We start from the raw sequence: 18,029 nt of genomic DNA on the forward strand, positions 1-18,029 counted from the left end.
ATATGCTAATTCTAAGTTGTAACTTTTTGTTTCAACAAACTCATTAGACAAGTAAGGAAAAAGTACCTTCATGCTTCAATAACTGCTGCTAGTTAATGGTGAAGCTGGGGCTGGAAACTTGGGGGGACTAGCCTGGGGGCCTGTACTTGTAGCTTCTGGTCTGTGTTTTGGTAAGAAAGGAAGATAGGAGAAAGAAGAATAAGAAAGAAAAGGCAAGTGAGCCAAAAATGCGTTGATAGGCTTAGTAGAGGCAGAGGAGAGGAGCAACTATATTTGGGCTCCCAAAGTAAAACCCCAGAAACTGGATCAAAGATCAGAAAACCGAAGAAGTTGCCAAAGATGAAATGAAGCCCAGTGATGACAAGACTGAGGACGAACTTGGCTTCCATTGCCAACGGGGGATGTTGATCCCAGTCTCTGCGGTCTGTTTATCCTGGATTGATTTTTCATGCATCTTTTAGAAAATTGACTATTTGTGGGCCTGAAATTTAGGTATACATTTTAAAGAGTTTTCTTCCATATTAACTTGTAAAATATTCTGGCCCTCTATGTAATGACTATTCTAATTATGTCTTGTGTGTTACCAACTTTAATTCCTAAAGAAACCTTAAAACATTACACTAAAATAAATTTTTCCTCACAAATTGCTAAAAATGATATCACTGTTTTTCTAGGTTTTCTACTTTGTAAAAATATTTTTATTGCATTGTAAATGACTTTAATAATTATACATGACTGACTTTTTTCACTACTGAAGAGCACATAGAACCTAGTTTTTTCGTTTTTCTTTTTCTTTCTTTCTTTTTTTTTTTTTTTTTACAGAGACACAGAGAGAATCAGAGAGAGGGATAGACAGGGACAGACAGACAGGAACAGAGAGATGAGAAGCATCAGTCATTAGTTTTTCGTTGCACATTGCAACACCTTAGTTGTTCATTGATTGTTTTCTCATATGTGCCTTGACCGTGGGCCTTCAGCAGACCGAGTAACCCCTTGATAGAGCCAGCAACCTTGGGTCCAAGCTGGTGAGCTTTTGCTCAAACCAGATGAGCCCGCGCTCAAGTTGGTGACCTCGGGGTCTCGATCCTGGGTTCTCCGCATTCCAGTCCAACACTCTATCCACTGTGCCACCACCTGGTCAGGCAGAACCTGGTTTTAATATTTAATATTCCATCTTATCTGATAGGGAGAGGTGGTTAGGTGTTAAGGTATACTTTCTTTTTTTTTTTTTAATTATTATTATTTTTTATTTATTTATTCATTTTAGAGAAGAGAGACAGAGAGGGAGAGAGAGAGAGAAAAAGAGAGAGAGAGAGAGAGAGAAGGGGGGAGGAGCAGGAAGCATCAACTCCCATATGTGCCTTGACCAGGCAAGCCCAGGGATTTGAACCGGGGACCTCAGCATTCCAGGTCAACGCTTGATCCACTGTGCCACCACAGGCCAGGCTAAGGTATACTTTCTAACAGTACAGCATGGATTTCTATTTCTTGGTATAATGAATCGATAATTTTGCAAAATTTCTAGGAGGGTCTTGATAATACAAGGGCAACAAAAGTAATGGGTTCGCCCTGGCTGGTTGACTAGGCCGCATGCAGAAGTCCTGGGTTCGATTCCCTGTCAGAGCACACAGGAGAAATGCCCATCTTCTTCTCCACCCCTCTCCTTCTCACTTTTCTCTCTCTCTCTCTTTTCCTTCTACCCTCCTGCAGCCAGGGTCAATTGGAGCGAGTTGGCCCCTGGCACTGAGGATGGCTCCATCCATGGCCTCTGCCTCAGGTACTAAAAAAATAAATAGCTCCGGCAACATAACGCCTCAAATGGGCAGAGCCTGGCCACCTAGTGGGCTTTCCTGGTGGATCCCCATTGGGGTGCATGTGGGAGTCTGTCTACACCTCCCCTCCTCTCACTAAAAAAAAAAAAGAAAGAAAAGAAAGAAAGAAGAAGAAAATAATGGGTTCATTTCCATAGCCAAATCATACTTATAAAATAGGCCTTACCATTCCAGTAAAAATAGCATTATATTCAAATAATTCTCTCCTCAACTATTTGCATTTTTAAATTAAGGAAACAAATTAATAATAATATTTCAAACAAATGGGAGGGTTGGAAGGCAAAGGAAATAGGATCTCAAGCACCTGTTGTTTAAACGTTATTAAAATATATTTCCTTTTTTAAAGTAAGGTATCAGTTTTAAGTATGAGAAAAATAAAATCTCGCTCCCAGCTGCTCTTGGAGGGAAGGCTGGGGCTCAGGATGGGGGTTCGTGTGTGAGACTGCAGGAGGGCGTGAGAGGACAGAGGTCCTGAGAGGCAGCTGGGACTCGTGAGCAGCCCACAGACTCCCTGCAGCTGAACATGAGGTGGTGCTTTTCTCTATGCAGAAACAGTGAGCAGGAGACATTTTTGTGTTGATAGTTCAACAAGACATTGCGTATACCTGAAATGAAGATCTTTAAAGGAGAACTGAGTTTCAATAATTCCTGTTGTTTTCACTCGAGAATGTAGAACATCTTGCTCATTTGGGACATATCCAGAAGCAGTTATCCTGTCCAAATCATTAAGGTAGCTAGCAAAAAACAAAGTGAATAGCATATATATTTTTATTATTTTTTTTTTAAATTATTTTTATTTATTCATTTTAGAGGAGAGAGAGAGAGAGAAGGAGGGAGGAGCAGGAAGCTTCAACTCCCATATGTGCCTTGACAGGGCAAGCCCAGGGTTTTGAACCAACAACCTCAGCATTCCAGGTCAACGCTTTATCCACTGCGCCACCACAGGTCAGGCGCATATATATTTTTAACTTTTCATTTGAAGATACCAGGATTCAGTAGAAAAAATTTTGTTGTTGTTGTTGTTCAAGGTCCATCAAAATTATTAAGCCCCAGACTGAAAATTTTCAAACTCTGCTCATCACAGTTTCAAGAGCTTGGTGGCAGGGATGTTGCAGAGCACTGAGTGTGGTCCACAGCTGACCGTGGGGATGGGAGCCTCTTTTAGCAGTAGACAGATCAATGCTTCCTTAGCTTGTATTTTGTGGGGCGTACGTGATTGATTTGCTGGTATGTAGATAGACATTTGAGAGGAAATGATGTAATAAGACATCATTCAAAAACTGCTACCATGTATTAGTGATTACTAGTCTAATGATTCCTAGACTAGTCTCAAAATGTTTTAGTTTATATTTATTTGGGCCCTTTGAATTTCAAGGGTAATTGGTTTTGATGTCATAATTGGAAAGTTGTATTGTTCTCCATGGATTGTCTAGCTTAAGATTCTGAACAAATTTCATTAAGTGCCATGATTACATCCAGTTAGTTCAATGAAAGTAGAAATTTTTGACGTTCTTGCTGGTTCACACTGGCACTAATTCATGACATTGTTGACCCACCACTGAGCCTGCACTCCTGGGGACAGAAAGCTGTACCTACACGTTGTATCCACTTCTCCCTCCTCTCCTGCTCCATCAGGGCATCCCCATGCCCCACTCATCCGCAGAGGCCATGTTTAAAAACACTGCTGTTACCAGGCTGAGTGCTGTCCTCTCTGCCTACAGGATCTAGGAGTGATGAGTTGTAGGAATAAGTCTGACTGTGTGCTCTGTAAGAAGAGTCTGTTAGATTAAAGAAACTGCTTTTAGCTTCATCCTTGAAACTAATGTCTTTAGACTAAAACAAAGTGTTTTATTGCTTTAAAACAACTCTTCTAGATATTTGATACAAAAGCTTTAGTATCTTAGCAATATGACTATTTTGGGAAAATGTTAAATAGAGATAGTAATAGACTGGTAAGGTGCTTATGACAAAATTAGACATATTATTGAACCAACTATATACATATAGCTTAAATAGAGAGATCAAAATGAGCTTACATCCATCTAGACAGAATTCGAGAGGTAGAATCCAACTGAATATTAGTTTTTCAAAAGTTGACTTTTTTCAGGACTAAGTTAAAGAGTTGTTTATGCCTTAAACACTTAGCACAGTGCCTTGAAAAAGCAAAGCTATTTTATCATTTGTTAAAAATAAATTCAGCCTGATTAGGTGGTGGCACAGGGACTAGAGCATCGGACTGGGATGCAGAGGACCGAGGGTTGAAACCCTGAGGTTGCCAGCTTGAGCCCAAGGTTGCTGGCTTGAGCAAGGAGTCACTCTGTCTGCTGTAGTCCCCCCGCCCCTGGTCAAAGCACATATGAAAAAGCAATCAGTAAACAACTAAGGTTCCACAACAAAGAACTGATGCTTCTTATCTCTCTCCCTTCCTGTCTGTCTGTCCCTATCTGTTTTACTCTCTGTCTCTCTGTCCCTGTCACCAAAAAAAAAGTAAAATTAAAAATTAATTAATTAATTAATTCAGTAGCAATATAGATAATTTATTCTTGAAGTATCTTTCTGATATAATGAGATGGAAGAATATACCTTGTTCTTGGCTAGGAAGAATAAATATAATCAAGATGGCTATATTACCCAAAGCAATATACAAATTTAATGCAATTCCCATCAAACTTCCAATGACGTTTTTTAAAGAAATAGAGCAAAAAATCATCAGATTTATATGGAACTATCAAAAACCCCGAATAGCCAAAGCAATCCTAAAGAAAAAGAATGAAGCTGGGGGCATTACAATACCTGACTTCAAACTATATTATAGGGCCACGACAATCAAAACAGCATGGTATTGGCAGAAAAATAGACACTCAGACCAATGGAACAGAATAGAAAGTCCAGAAATAAAACCACATTTATATAGTCAAATAATTTTTGATAAAGGGGCCAACAACACACAATGGAGAAAAGAAAGCCTCTTCAATAAATGGTGCTGGGAAAACTGGAAAGCCACATGCAAAAGAATGAAACTGGACTACAGTCTCTCCCCCTGTACAAAAATTAACTCAAAATGGATCAAAGATCTAAACATAAGACCTGAAACAATTAAGTACATAGAAGAAGACATAGGTACTCAACTCATGGACCTGGGTTTTAAAGAGCATTTTATGAATTTGACTCCACAGGCAAGAGAAGTGAAGGCAAAAATTAATGAATGGGACTACATCAGACTAAGAAGTTTTTGCTCAGCAAGAGAAACTGATAGCAAAATAAACAGAAAGCCAACTAAATGGGAAATGATATTTTCAAACAACAGCTCAGATAAGGGCCTAATATCCAAAAGATACAAAGAACTCATAAAACTCAACAACAAACAAACAAACAATCCAATAAAAAAATGGGAAGAGGATATGAACAGACACTTCTCCCAGGAAGAAATACAAATGGCCAACAGATATATGAAAAGATGCTCATCTTCTTTAGCTATTAGAGAAATGCAAATCAAAACGGCAATGAGATACCACCTCACACCTGTTCGATTAGCTATTATTAGCAAGACAGGTAATAGCAAATGTTGGAGAGGCTGTGGAGAAAAAGGAACCCTCATACACTGTTGGTGGGAATGTAAAGTAGTACAACCATTATGGAAGAAAGTATGGTGGTTCCTCAAAAAACTGAAAATAGAACTACCTTATGACCCAGCAATCCCTCTACTGGGTATATACCCCAAAAACTCAGAAACATTGATACGTAAAGACACATGCAGCCCCATGTTTATTGCAGCATTGTTCACAGTGGCCAGGACATGGAAACAACCAAAAAGCCCGTCAATAGATGACTGGATAAAGAAGATGTGGCACATATACACTATGGAATACTACTCAGCCATAAGAAATGATGACATCGGAACATTTACAGCAAAATGGTGGGATCTTGATAACATGATACGAAGCGAAATAAGTAAATCAGAAAAAAACAGGAACTGCATTATTCCATACGTAGGTGGGACATAAAAGTGAGTCTAAGAGACATTGATAAGAGTGTGGTGGTTATGGGGGGGAGGGGAGAATGGGAGAGGGAAAGGGGGTGGGGCACAAAGAAAACAAGATAGAAGGTGACAGAGGACAATCTGACTTTGGGTGATGGGTATGCATCATAATTGAACGACAAGATAACCTGGACTTGTTATCTTTGAATATATGTATCCTGATTTATTGATGTCACCCCATTAAAAAAATAAAATTAAAAAAAAAAAAAAAAAAGAAGTATCTTTCTCCTTTGAAGCTGAAATAAACTTAGAATAGGCAAATACCCCAAAGAGATATTGGCCAAGGACAAATAGACATTCACTCTTCAGAAATAAACATATATATAGTGTGAAAATATGTCAGTATTTTTTATTTTAATAAAGTTTAATTTTTCTTAAAAAAGAGAAAAATAAAGATGTATATCAGAAGAAAGTATTGGAATATTTTTCTACCTTATCTATTTTGTGAATCAAGTTCCTTTGTGAATTCCCTTTGGATAAAGTCTTCATAGGTGGTAGGTACATTATTGGCCAATTGGTTCATGCAAGAGCAAAAGAAAAAGCAAAGCCACGCCTGCTATGATAGATATTATATTTCATTTAATAATAGCTAAATGAAAGCTTTGGTAAACACATATTTTAATGTAGTTTCATTTGTATATATAAATCATTACAAACAAAGCAGAAGCATTAGAGTGACACAGATTCGGATTTGCATTTAAAATATTTGTTTTTATAAACAAATATAGGATTTGGGTACTCAAGCCTGTGGCCAAAACTTACATCAAACCAGAGGCTCTAAATATATGTAACTCAAGTTACTTAAAAGAGATTCAAATATTTTTCTAATTATGTAAAAATACTATTTTTTCTGGTAAAGTCTGTGTTAAATCTTAAAGCATATGGAATTTCAACAGCACACTAGACAGCCTCAATGAGTAGAGCAATAAGTATTAATTAAAATGTTCCCGTTTGCTACGGTCATGACACTTTCCTTCAGTTTGCTAGTAGTGATGGTGCGGGAGGTGCTGTGTGCCAACAGACAGCATTCCTTTTTCTTAAACTGCTTAGGACTCATCTCTGTTAGCTTCAGCTTGAAGGGTCTCTGTGTTTGAGACAATAACAAATATCCCACTTTCACCAAAAAGTGACAGAAAGGAAGTGGAAGAAAGGAAAGGGAGGGAGGAAAAAAGGGAGGTAAGAAGGAAGAAAAAAGGAGAAAAGGAAAGAGAAGAGAAGAGAAGAGAAGAGAGGAAGAGAGAGGAAGGAAAAGAAATAGAGACCATTGCTTTATATAATGCACATGAAATACACAAGGATATGGTGCTGATCTGATAATATATTTACTAGTTTGTTTTTCATTAAAAATGTTTATTTATTGATTGATTTTTAGAGAGGGAGGAAGGGAGAGAGACAGAGACAGAGAGGGAAGCATTAATTTATTGTTCCTCCTATTCATGCCATCATCGGTTGATCCTTGAATGTGCCCTAACTGGGGATGGAACTCACAACCTCAGCATGTTGGGAGGATGCTCTAATTACATACAAGTACACACACACTTGTAGGCATATGACCATAAGAACTACTTACTAAGACGGAAACTTAAAATCAGTTTTATATTTCCTTTTGTTTGGTAATTGCTAATTGGATGATAGCTATGAAGCTTATAAAATCTTTCTTAAGATTCAAAAAGAATTCTACAATGTACAACGGTAAATATCAATATATTATTTTCTTCTAGATTTCTGTATCATGCTCCTCGCATCAAAGGAACCCCAGAGCATGTGTCATTAATAAGACTACTTTAGAACATGACTTCAGTAACCTGAGCAGAGGTGAAATGAATAACCCCAAACATAGCGTGCATGTCACCAGTCTGTGCTCACATTGAGAATGCAAAATGATTCTGTGCTCACATTGAGAATGCAAAATGATTCTTTTTCATTCAGAGAACATATTTAAAGCATATAGATCCTCTCAGGAAAATAGTTTCAAATTTAGTTATTTAAAATGCTCAATGGTCATATGCTTTAATATTTCATTTATATCATTTTGATCTTTTTTATTTTTCTTGAGTTATTTCTCATTTTAGTATAATAAAATGTAAAGCCATTGACTTTTCTCATTGGTGAAATATCAATGTTGAGTATATAGTTATAATTTTTAATTTTAAGTGTTTCAACTACAATTCCTTCAAAAAATATTCACTTACTAAGCTGCTGAGTCGTTGAGCTGATACTCAGATGACCTTTCAAAGCAGGCCTGAATTCCTGGATCTCTCCACAGGCGTTTAATCACCTCGGCCAGTGCAGGCGACATCCCTCCATCTTCCAGGGAATTTGCCATCGCACAAAGTTGTTGTTGGTCTTCCTATGGCAATGTTTGTATGAAAAGATTAAAATGTATTGTTGTTTGAAATCATCTGTTCTTTTTTTTAATATAAAAATATATCTCACTTGGATGATTTTATATTTTCTTTTAGGTAATAATTCCATTGAACATCTATTCAATGTATTTTAAAGTTAAGAAAACTAAAGTTCCTTATAACCACTGGCTCATACCCAGAAGAGTTCTTCATTGCAAAACCTAAAGTGTTTAAATATTATAATTAAAGAATTAGAGTATTTCAGTACATATTACTAACTTTTAAATATGATAAAAAAGGGATAACAATACTTTGATATAAGTCCATTGAGCTTTAAGATATACTAATAAGTAGTGCAAAAATAGAAAATAAAACTTAATACTCTAAAACTGTACTTAAAATTGATATACAATATTATTTGCCATCATCTACCTCTTTGTAATCATGTAAATAAATAATGGTAAACATTTTGATACAGTCAAAGTTTTGAATACCCATGTAGTATTGTTAATTGCATGCCTGTGGCACAAATTAATAGGGCAGAGGTCAGACTTAATGAGAAAAAGAGAAGAGAAAGTATTGTATTAGTCCTGATAGAATCTGTGGATCTGATAAGAGCAGGAAGAAATAAAAGTACACTGAAAAAATAATATAGTCCACAGCTTATATAAACTAATTATCAAATCTGTTTTGTGACAAAATATTTATTTGAGAGTAAGAATTTGAGTTTCAGTATAATTACTGACTACTACAAACCAGGCACACGACGAAGTCTGGGCTCAGAGTCTGGTTGTCAGTGTCCAAAGTCCATGCACATAATCTCACCTTGAACATTTAAATATCACCAAGTCTCAGCCCTGGCCGGTTGGTTCAGTGGTAGAGCGTCGGCCTGGCGTGCAGGAGTCCAGGGTTTGATTCCCGACCAGGGCACACAAGAGAAGCGCCCATCTGCTTCTCCACCCCTCCCCCTCTCCTTCCTCTCTGTCTCTCTCTTCCCCTCCCGCAGCCAAGGCTCCATTGGAACAAAGTTGGCCTGGCGCTGAGGATGGCTCCATGGCCTCTGCCTCAGGCGCTAGAATGGCTCTGGTTGCAACAGAGTGATGCCCCAGATGAGCAGAGCATCGCCCCCTGGTGGGCGTGCCGGGTGGATCCCAGTCGGGCACATGCGGGAGTCTGTCTGACTGCCTCCACATTTCCAACTGCAGAAAAATACAAAAAATAAAAATAAAAATAAATATATCACCAAGTCTCTCTGACCACCACATCAATCCTAGTACCTCCTCTGGAAGCAAGCAGTCCTATCAGTTTGGCTTTTGTCTTTTGAGATTTTTATTTTTTATTTTATTGCATTCATAGCTAAAGTTGAAGGTGGTGATTTTCAAATCAGGCTTCATATTATAAGCCCATGGGGCATGTCTTTAAAATACTGATACCATAAGACCTCAACCCAAACAAAATGAGTCAGAATCCCTGTCAGTTTCTGCAAAGGTGCTATAAAAAAATCTCCCAAGTGACTCAAATTTGTGGCCTAAGTTGGGAATCTCTGGCAATATACAGTATATTTTTAAAACCATAAATAATATGTTATTGGATATCCTGCATTTCTTTTCTTTTTTCTAAGTGAGAGGCGGGGAGGCAGAGATAGATTCTCACATGTGCCCTGACTGGGATCCACCCAGCAAGCCCCCTACTGGGTGATGCTCTGCCCAGCTGGGCCACTGCTCTGTTGCTTGGCAACTGAGCTATTTCAGCACCTGAATCAAGGCCCATGAAGCCATCCTAGTGCCGGGGCCAACTTTGCTCAAAACATTCAAGCCATGGCTGCAGGTGGAGGAGAGAGAGGTAGAGGGGGTAAAGGGGTGTTGAAGCAGATGATCATTTCTCCCATATGCTTTGACCAGGAATCGAACCTGGGACTTCTACACACTGGGCCAGCACTCTACCACTGAGCCAACCAGCCAGGGCCCATACCGCATTTCTATTCTTAAAATTCTTCTTCAGTTAGAGGACTCACATGGTAATATAAAGAATCAAAATTCATATGTTTAAGGGATAGAGCCCTCCAAACAAATTTGAATTTTTAAACTATATAACAACAAAATTAGCAGGTATTATGAGAAGTTGTCTTCTACATAATAGCCAAATTGATTGAAAACTGAACTCCAATTGCTTATCTTATTCCTATATTATGAAAATCCCTGTACCGTCCCATAAAATTTAAAATAAAACCCAAATCCCTTATTGTTGCTCACAAGGCTCTACATGTTTTGACCCATGTCTTTCTTTTCACTCTTATTTCTCTCCTTCTCTCTCTCCCTCTCTCTCCCCCCTCTTTTCCTTTCCCCATTTCCCCATTTCTCAAGAACCAATGGACTCCTTACTGTTCTTGAACTCACCAAGTCCCCATTTCAGAGCTCCTTCATGTCCCCCCGTTGCTGCCTTCTACTGCGTCCAGGTCTCCTCCCAACACCACGCCCTCAAGGACGCCGTTGATGCCACCCTGTCTTCCACTCTTTCCTTATTCTCTTGCCCTCCTTGATTTTTTTGTAGTACGTACTCATGTAGTGTATATTTCTTTATTTTGTATCTTTTATATTAGAGTGTAAGTACTTGAAGGCAGAGATTTTATTATTTTGTTTATTTTTATATCCTTAAAATTGATACAGAACCTTAATACATAGTACAGGTTCCTGAAGTATTGCTGAAAAATGAATCAGTAAAATAAATATACTAGTTAGCTCAGACCACATATTCTAGAGAAACCTTAAGAGATCTCCAGTAATTTCCCACATTTTTCCTATAACTCCAAGTGGGAGGGGCGTGAGTGGCATCCAGAAAAAATTATATTTCCTTATGATTTATTTAGAGAAGTATGGGAATGGTAGAGGTTCTACAACGGTTCTTTCAAGGTTGCATTGTTCTGGAACTGTTGCTTAGAAAGCAAAATATAGGCCCTGGCCGGTTGGCTCAGTGGTGGAGCGTCGGCCTGGCGTACAGAATTCCCGGGTTCGATTCCCGGCCAGGGCACACAGGAGAAGCGCCCATCTGCTTCTCCACCCCTCCCCCTCTCCTTCCTCTCTGTCTCTCTCTTCCCCTCCCGCAGCCGAGGCTCCATTGCAGCAAGGATGGCCCGGGCGCTGGGGATGGCTCCTCGGCCTCTGCCCCAGGCGCTAGAGTGGCTCTGGTCGCAACAGAGCGATGCCCCGGAGAGGCAAAGCATCGCCCCCTGGTGGGCAGAGCGTCGCCCCCTGGCGGGCATGCCGGGTGGATCCCAGTCGGGCACATGTGGGAGTCTGTCTGACTGTCTCTCCCCGTTTCCGGCTTCAGAAAAATACAGGAAAAAAAAAAAAAAAAGCAAAATATATATATTTTCTTCACAGATTGCCCAGAACTACATCATCAATATTAGAGACCTCAGGTGGACCTAGAATTTCATGAAACTCACTCTGAACCCTAGATTCATATTTCCAAAGACTTCAGAAAATATCTATCAAAGGAAGAATAAGGTATCATGACCTAGTAATCTGGGGAAATGACAATTTAAAAATGCCAGGTTTCTTGCTACAGATTTTTAATCTTTGACCATTAATGTTGTTTGCAAATTTCCAAGAAGTTGTAATAGTATGTATGTATTCCAGACTTATTTGATCACAGAATTTTTGTTTTTTCTTTTGTCATAGAGCATACTCAAAAATCACTGTTCTTTGGTTCAGATTGTAGGGTTCACTTTGTAGGGTGCTATGTCAAAGATGGTCACAAAACACCCAGATTGTGTTTTAAATACTTTTAAGCATTCTTTTATGTTAATGTAATGGGTATTTTAGATGTTCTAAAATACAATCTTATATTCACAAAGGGTAAATAGAAATATACTAAATGCCTTTATTATATCTCCTCTTGTTTTTTCAGCTTTACTCCTTACAAACTCTATATTTAGGAAATTAGTCTATTAAATATTAAACCAAAAAAGTAAGAACAAGTTCTCTTTCAACCATAGGTCCTATCTCTCCACTACTTTTTAGCTATAGCTCCAGAAATTGCCTTTAAACTGTTCCATATCCTCCTCTCATTTCTCAACACACTTCAATGCATCCTGCTTCCAAAATTCTTCTGAAACTTCTCATTACGTACCCAATGAACTACATATTATTAAAACCAATAGATTATTTTACATATATTTCATGCTTTTTGAGAGAGGTACAGAGAGAGATGGGAACATCGAGCTGCTCCTGTATGTGCCCTGACCAGGGAATTGAACCACCAACTTCCGGAATGACTCTCCAACCAACCAAGCTATCAGCCAGGACTTAATTTTTATTGATTTTTAGAGAGATAGACAGAGGAAGAAGAGAGAGAAAGGGAGAGAGAAGGGAAAGATTTGTTGTTTCACTCAGTTGTACATTTTTTAGTAGTTTCCCATATGTGCCCTGACTGGGGATTGAACCCGCAAACTCGTTGTTTCTGGAGGGCGCTCTTAACCATCTGAGCTAACTGGTCAGGGCCATGTATACTTCATTCTTGACCTTTCAATATCTGTAACCTCTCTTTGGAAAATTTGTCTTAAACTTTGAGGTTTCACACGCTCCTAGTTTTCCTCTTACTCTTCTATCCTCTCCTCCAAGGCTTCTTGTTCCTCCAAAATGACCAGAATATATTGGAGTTTCCCAGTACTTTTCCTACATCTCTATTTTCCTTAATGCTCTTCCCAATCTAAGCACTTGTCCTCTGCCATCCTGCCTCTTTCTTGCGTAAATTACACACCCCCATGTAAAGGTATACCAATAACACCAAGATCTAGATGTTTACCCAAATTATCTCTTTTGAACTTCAAGTGTGCATTTTCTTTTCTTTTCTTTTTTTTTTGTCTTTTTCTGAAGTTGGAAACGGGGATGCAGTCAGACAGACTCCCGCATGCGCCCGACCGGGATCCACCCGACACGCCCACCAGGGGGCGATGCTCTGCCCATCTGGGGCGTTGCTCTGTTGCACCCAGAGCCACTCTAGCGCCTGAGGCAGAGGCCACAGAACCATCCTCAGCGCCCGGGCAAACTTTGCTCCAATGGAGCCTTGGCTGCTGGAGGGGAAGAGAGAGACAGAGAGGAAGGAGAGGGGGAGGGGTGGAGAAGCAGATGGGCGCTTCTCCTGTGTGCCCTGGCCGGGAATCGAACCCGGGACTACCGCACACCAGGCCAACGCTCTACCACTGAGCCAACCGGTCAGGGCCTCAAGTGTGCATTTTCAACTGCTTACACATGTAGAGATCTCAAAGAATTTACACAAACTCAGCATTTTCAAAACAAAACAAATTGATTCACCCCCACTAGGGATAATTTTCCCTTTCTCAGTAATTCTTTCAAGCAATGTGGAGGAACCAGCGCCACAGCCAGCTGTGCTGCCCTCTGAGAGAGCTGACACTTGGTCATCACTTTTTCAGTATCAGTCTTTCCTCTTTTGAGGGCAAATGCTCATTCTACCTGGTTTACTGCTGACTTCTCAGTATTTATGCAGTGTCCAGACTTATGTCTGCCATATCAATAATTGTTCAATGAAGAATATTCTTTTCAAAAGATGTGCAGACTTCAATACATAAATTTTAACTTGCCTATGTTCAAAGTGATTACTGAAAAGTAATATCTAATATTGACTGAGAGCTTCCATTCTGTAATATTTTGTATTTAAATAGATTTCTTGTATTTTACCTTTATTCTATAATAATCATTATTATTCAGTGAGGAAAGCACTAACATTTTGTGGATAAAAAAACTGAAATTGGAGACATTAAGTAACTTATCTAAACTTACAGAACCAGTTACTAAAAAGCTCGTATTAATTTTTAGTCAAGACTCTCTTTCTTTCTTTGAATGGCAATCTGTTATAATATATAAATGGTTACATAAAAATATATAACCTGGTATAAGTTAACAAATCAAAAGATAAATAGACATAGGAAATCAGAACTCTGAATGCTACACACACTTAAAGTGGTTAGCAATTAATCTGTTGAATATGTAGATTAAGCCAGATATAGAAAATATATTAATCTTAAAATCAAATACTAAAGACTGAAACTGCTATTATTTATATTAGTTTAAATAGAAATACGATCTATGTGATATTTGATATTTGAGAATATAGGTGCTCCTGAGAAGTTGTGTCAATTGTGTAGTGCTGCCTTAAATAATCTGTTTATTCCATTCAAAGTACAGTTTGAATACATTACATCTGTTTTAAGTTTTTAGTCAGTGTAATGGCAGCAATGTACAGAGTCTATTATCTTCACTCCACCTGACTGCCAGATCATTAAGAGTCTCAACCAATAGATTTCAGATTTTTAGTGATTTCTGGCATTACTTATTGGCAAATACTGGGCTACCTGAAGCACATAACTTATTTAAATAAGTAGCAATAGGCAAGGTTGTGATTCCCAACTTCAGTGATTGCAAATATATGGAATATTACACATCCTAATTAAAACATTAAATCAGTGAAGAAACAACATCTGTCTCCAGAATTATTACCTCTTAGAAGAAAGAAAACAATTATAAGTATTTTCATAAAATAACTTGCATAGGAAGAAGTACTCTAATAAAAGGTAAAAAAGTGGGTTTTGCTCTAAACTCCAGCAGTTTAAGGGAGGCCAAGTTGTTAATCCTCTGTGGCCCTTAGTTTTTACATCTTTAAATTAGAGGGTTTTAGTCAATTGTCTTGGAGCCAGTTTAAAATCCCAGGTTCCTAGGAAAAGCCAGGGTCAGAGTGATAACTGAAGTACCCTTGAATAAATTATCACTAACTCATAGAATGATAAATAATGAAAGGACATTGGAGTTCAGTCCTTTCAAGTTCCCCTTCTACATGTGAGAGAAAAGCCCTAAGCTAGAGAAGTAAGTGACTCACTAGAACCAAGTTGTGGGGTAAGCTAAACACAGGAGGAGAGCCTAGCAGAACTCCCGACTCTGCTTTATAAACCGTTTACCCCGAGGGCACTTCCATGCTCTTTGTCAGAAAGTAGCAGAACTAAATTAGCGGCATGAGGTTCCTCAGAAAGCTAAAAATAAAACTACTGATGATCCAGCAATTCTACTTCTGGGTAGCTATCAGAAGAAAACGAAAACACTAATTCAAAAAGTTAAATGCATCCTATGTTCACTGTAGCAACATTTGTAATAGCCAAGATATGGAAACAACCTAAGTGCCATAGATAGAAGAATGATGAAAAACTTGTTTTTATCCAATACACACATGTACATACACATGTACATGCACACACATGCATGTACAATGAAATACTACTCGGCCATAGAAAAGAATGAAATCTTACCATTTGCAACAATATGAATGCACATAGAGGATATTATACTACGTAAAAGAAGTTAGACAAAGAAAGACAAATAGGTTTTGATTTCACTTATATAATATATGGGGATGATGCAAAAGGTGAAGGGAAACAAAAGGTACAAGCTTCCAGTTACAAAATAAATCATGAGATGTAATGTACAGCTAGGGGATATAATCTAGAGTATCAAATTAACTTTGTATGGTGACAGATGGTTACTAAACGGTAACAATCACTTCATAAAGTATATAAATGTTGAATAACCAATATTGTCTACAAACTATGCTTTAACAGCGGTTGTCAACCTGTGGGTCGTGACCCCGGTGGGGTCGCCTAAAGCCATCGGAAAATACATAATGCATATCAGGTATTTACATTCTGAATCATAACTGTAGCAAAATTACAGTTATGAAGTAGCCACCAAAATTATCTTTTGGTTTGGGGTCACCACAACATGAGGAACTGTATTGCAGGGTCACGGCATTAGAAAGGTTGAGAACCACTGCTTTAAAAGAAAAAAATTTAGCAGTATGTGATACTTTTCTTTTCATCCTAATGGCATTCAATGGTCATTTAGATGGTCTAAACCAGTGGTCCCCAACCCTCCAGGCTGTGGACTGGTACCGGTCCATGGGCCAGTCTCTCTGGTCAGAGAGAAAGAATAAATAACTTACATTATTTCCATTTTATTTATATTTAAGTCTGAACAATGTTTTATTTTTAAAAAATGACCAGATTCCCTCTGTTACATCCGTCTAAGACTCACTCTTGATGACTGTCTCGGTCACATTATACCTTTATCCATCCCACCCTAAAGGCTGGTCCGTGAAAATATTTTCTGACATTAAACCAGTCCGTGGCCCAAAAAAGGTTGGGGACCACTGCTCTAAACTACTGGTAAAGTGGGGGAAAGAGAAGCACAGATGTCACTTTTTCTCTATACTTATATATTGTTCCTCTCTATTTTTATTGTTTTATAACAGATATCTAAGAATTACTTTGCACAGTTCAATCGACATCTGGGTGCAAGCAGATGCTCCTGGGGAACCAGGGAAGTGGGTGAGTTCTTCCTATGAATCGTACACAATCACTCCTGTTTGGGGTGTGGCTATTGTTCTTTGGATAATACTGTAGGTTTCATTGGTCAACAGAAATGGTTTTATATGCTTGCACATAAACTGTTTTAAGGTAAGTAGGTTTTAAAGATATTTTAACATAAAACAATTATATTACTAAATATAAAATAGAAGAAAAATGAAATTACTTAATTGTTACTTTATTAACAAAACTGTGACTATTTGAGCATATTTATTACAGAAACATTTTATTTAATCACATAATTTTGAATTCTTTTTTTAATAACATCATGAAATAATCATTTTCCTGTGCCACATTGTCTTTATAATCATTATTGAACAATAATAATTGCAGTGTTTTTATTAAAAAGAAAGACTCTATGAAATGACTCACAAACTAAGAAAATAAATGTATGCATACTGTGGTTTGAATTAATGAAATACACTCTGTATTTAGCAAACATAAGCAATATTTTTCTCTAATATAGTATATTATTTTATATTAAGTTTGACTTCTAGGAACAGTTAACATTGAATAAGATTATAGCACAGTCAAAAAGAAAAGTTTCATTTAAAGGAAAATAGGAAATCTTATACTGAAGTGAGTTAACATTTCCAAAATTCAAATTTCATATTCTTAAATTTATGGTATAGATTAGAACTACAAATTTATTAAGCCCTGTTCTTTTACGAGTCAAACTTCATTGTAGCACTGAAAAGTGTGGTGATTTGCATACTTACTGTACTTCTAGGATTTACATAATCAATCCCAAGGGTAGTCATAGCTTTCACAATAGCTAGGATGGATTGCAGTGTATTACTGTAAATTACTGCTTTGAACTCCATGCATTCTTGCTCACTGTAACCATTCTTATGGATGATCCTATAATTTAAACATGAAAAGCTTTTGTGAGTTGAATAATTATTTTATAATATTAAAACACATCAATAATAATTTGCTTGAAAAAAATTATAATATATATTTGTTGAAAAAGGAAGAATTTTGTCCATACACATATGCTAAATCTGAACAATTTTATGGTTTTGGATCTTTATTATCATTGAGAATTAATACAATATTTTCTTTCTGAGCTCCGCATGCTAAATATAAAGAGGACCTAAAATTTGCTCTAGATAACGACTATTTAAAGCAGGTACCTTATGAACATTTTTCTTAGAAAGCTCATTCTTTTCAGGAAAAACATTTCAGATTCCAGGAGAAAATTTCATATGTAGTTCTAAAACTTTGTGTAGTGTTTACAACATGATGTCTAGAGGAAGAGAAGTAATTTAGTATAAAATTCATCTCTTTTCCTCTCACTTAAGACACACTAGAGAATAGGAGTGCCTGCTTTCTATTTATAGCAGTAACAAAGGCATTTTTTTTAATGTAGGTAATTACCA

At 37.6% G+C, this 18,029-nt stretch overlaps 1 protein-coding gene across 1 annotated transcript in view; it reads right to left on the reverse strand.

Annotated features, from left to right (window-relative positions):
- The window catches only part of GNAT3 (G protein subunit alpha transducin 3), a 54,020-nt gene that overhangs the window by 14,157 nt on the left and 21,834 nt on the right, over nt 1–18,029 (reverse strand). The window contains exons 3-5 of the mRNA XM_066354273.1: nt 17,367–17,508; nt 8,064–8,221; nt 2,438–2,566 (exon numbers count right to left, since the gene is read on the reverse strand). Coding sequence (XP_066210370.1) covers nt 2,438–2,566; nt 8,064–8,221; nt 17,367–17,508 — 429 coding nt within the window. The remainder of the gene's footprint in view (nt 1–2,437; nt 2,567–8,063; nt 8,222–17,366; nt 17,509–18,029) is intronic.

The sequence above is a fragment of the Saccopteryx leptura genome, chromosome 12 (assembly GCF_036850995.1).
Source record: "Saccopteryx leptura isolate mSacLep1 chromosome 12, mSacLep1_pri_phased_curated, whole genome shotgun sequence".
Lineage (NCBI taxonomy): Eukaryota > Metazoa > Chordata > Mammalia > Chiroptera > Emballonuridae > Saccopteryx > Saccopteryx leptura.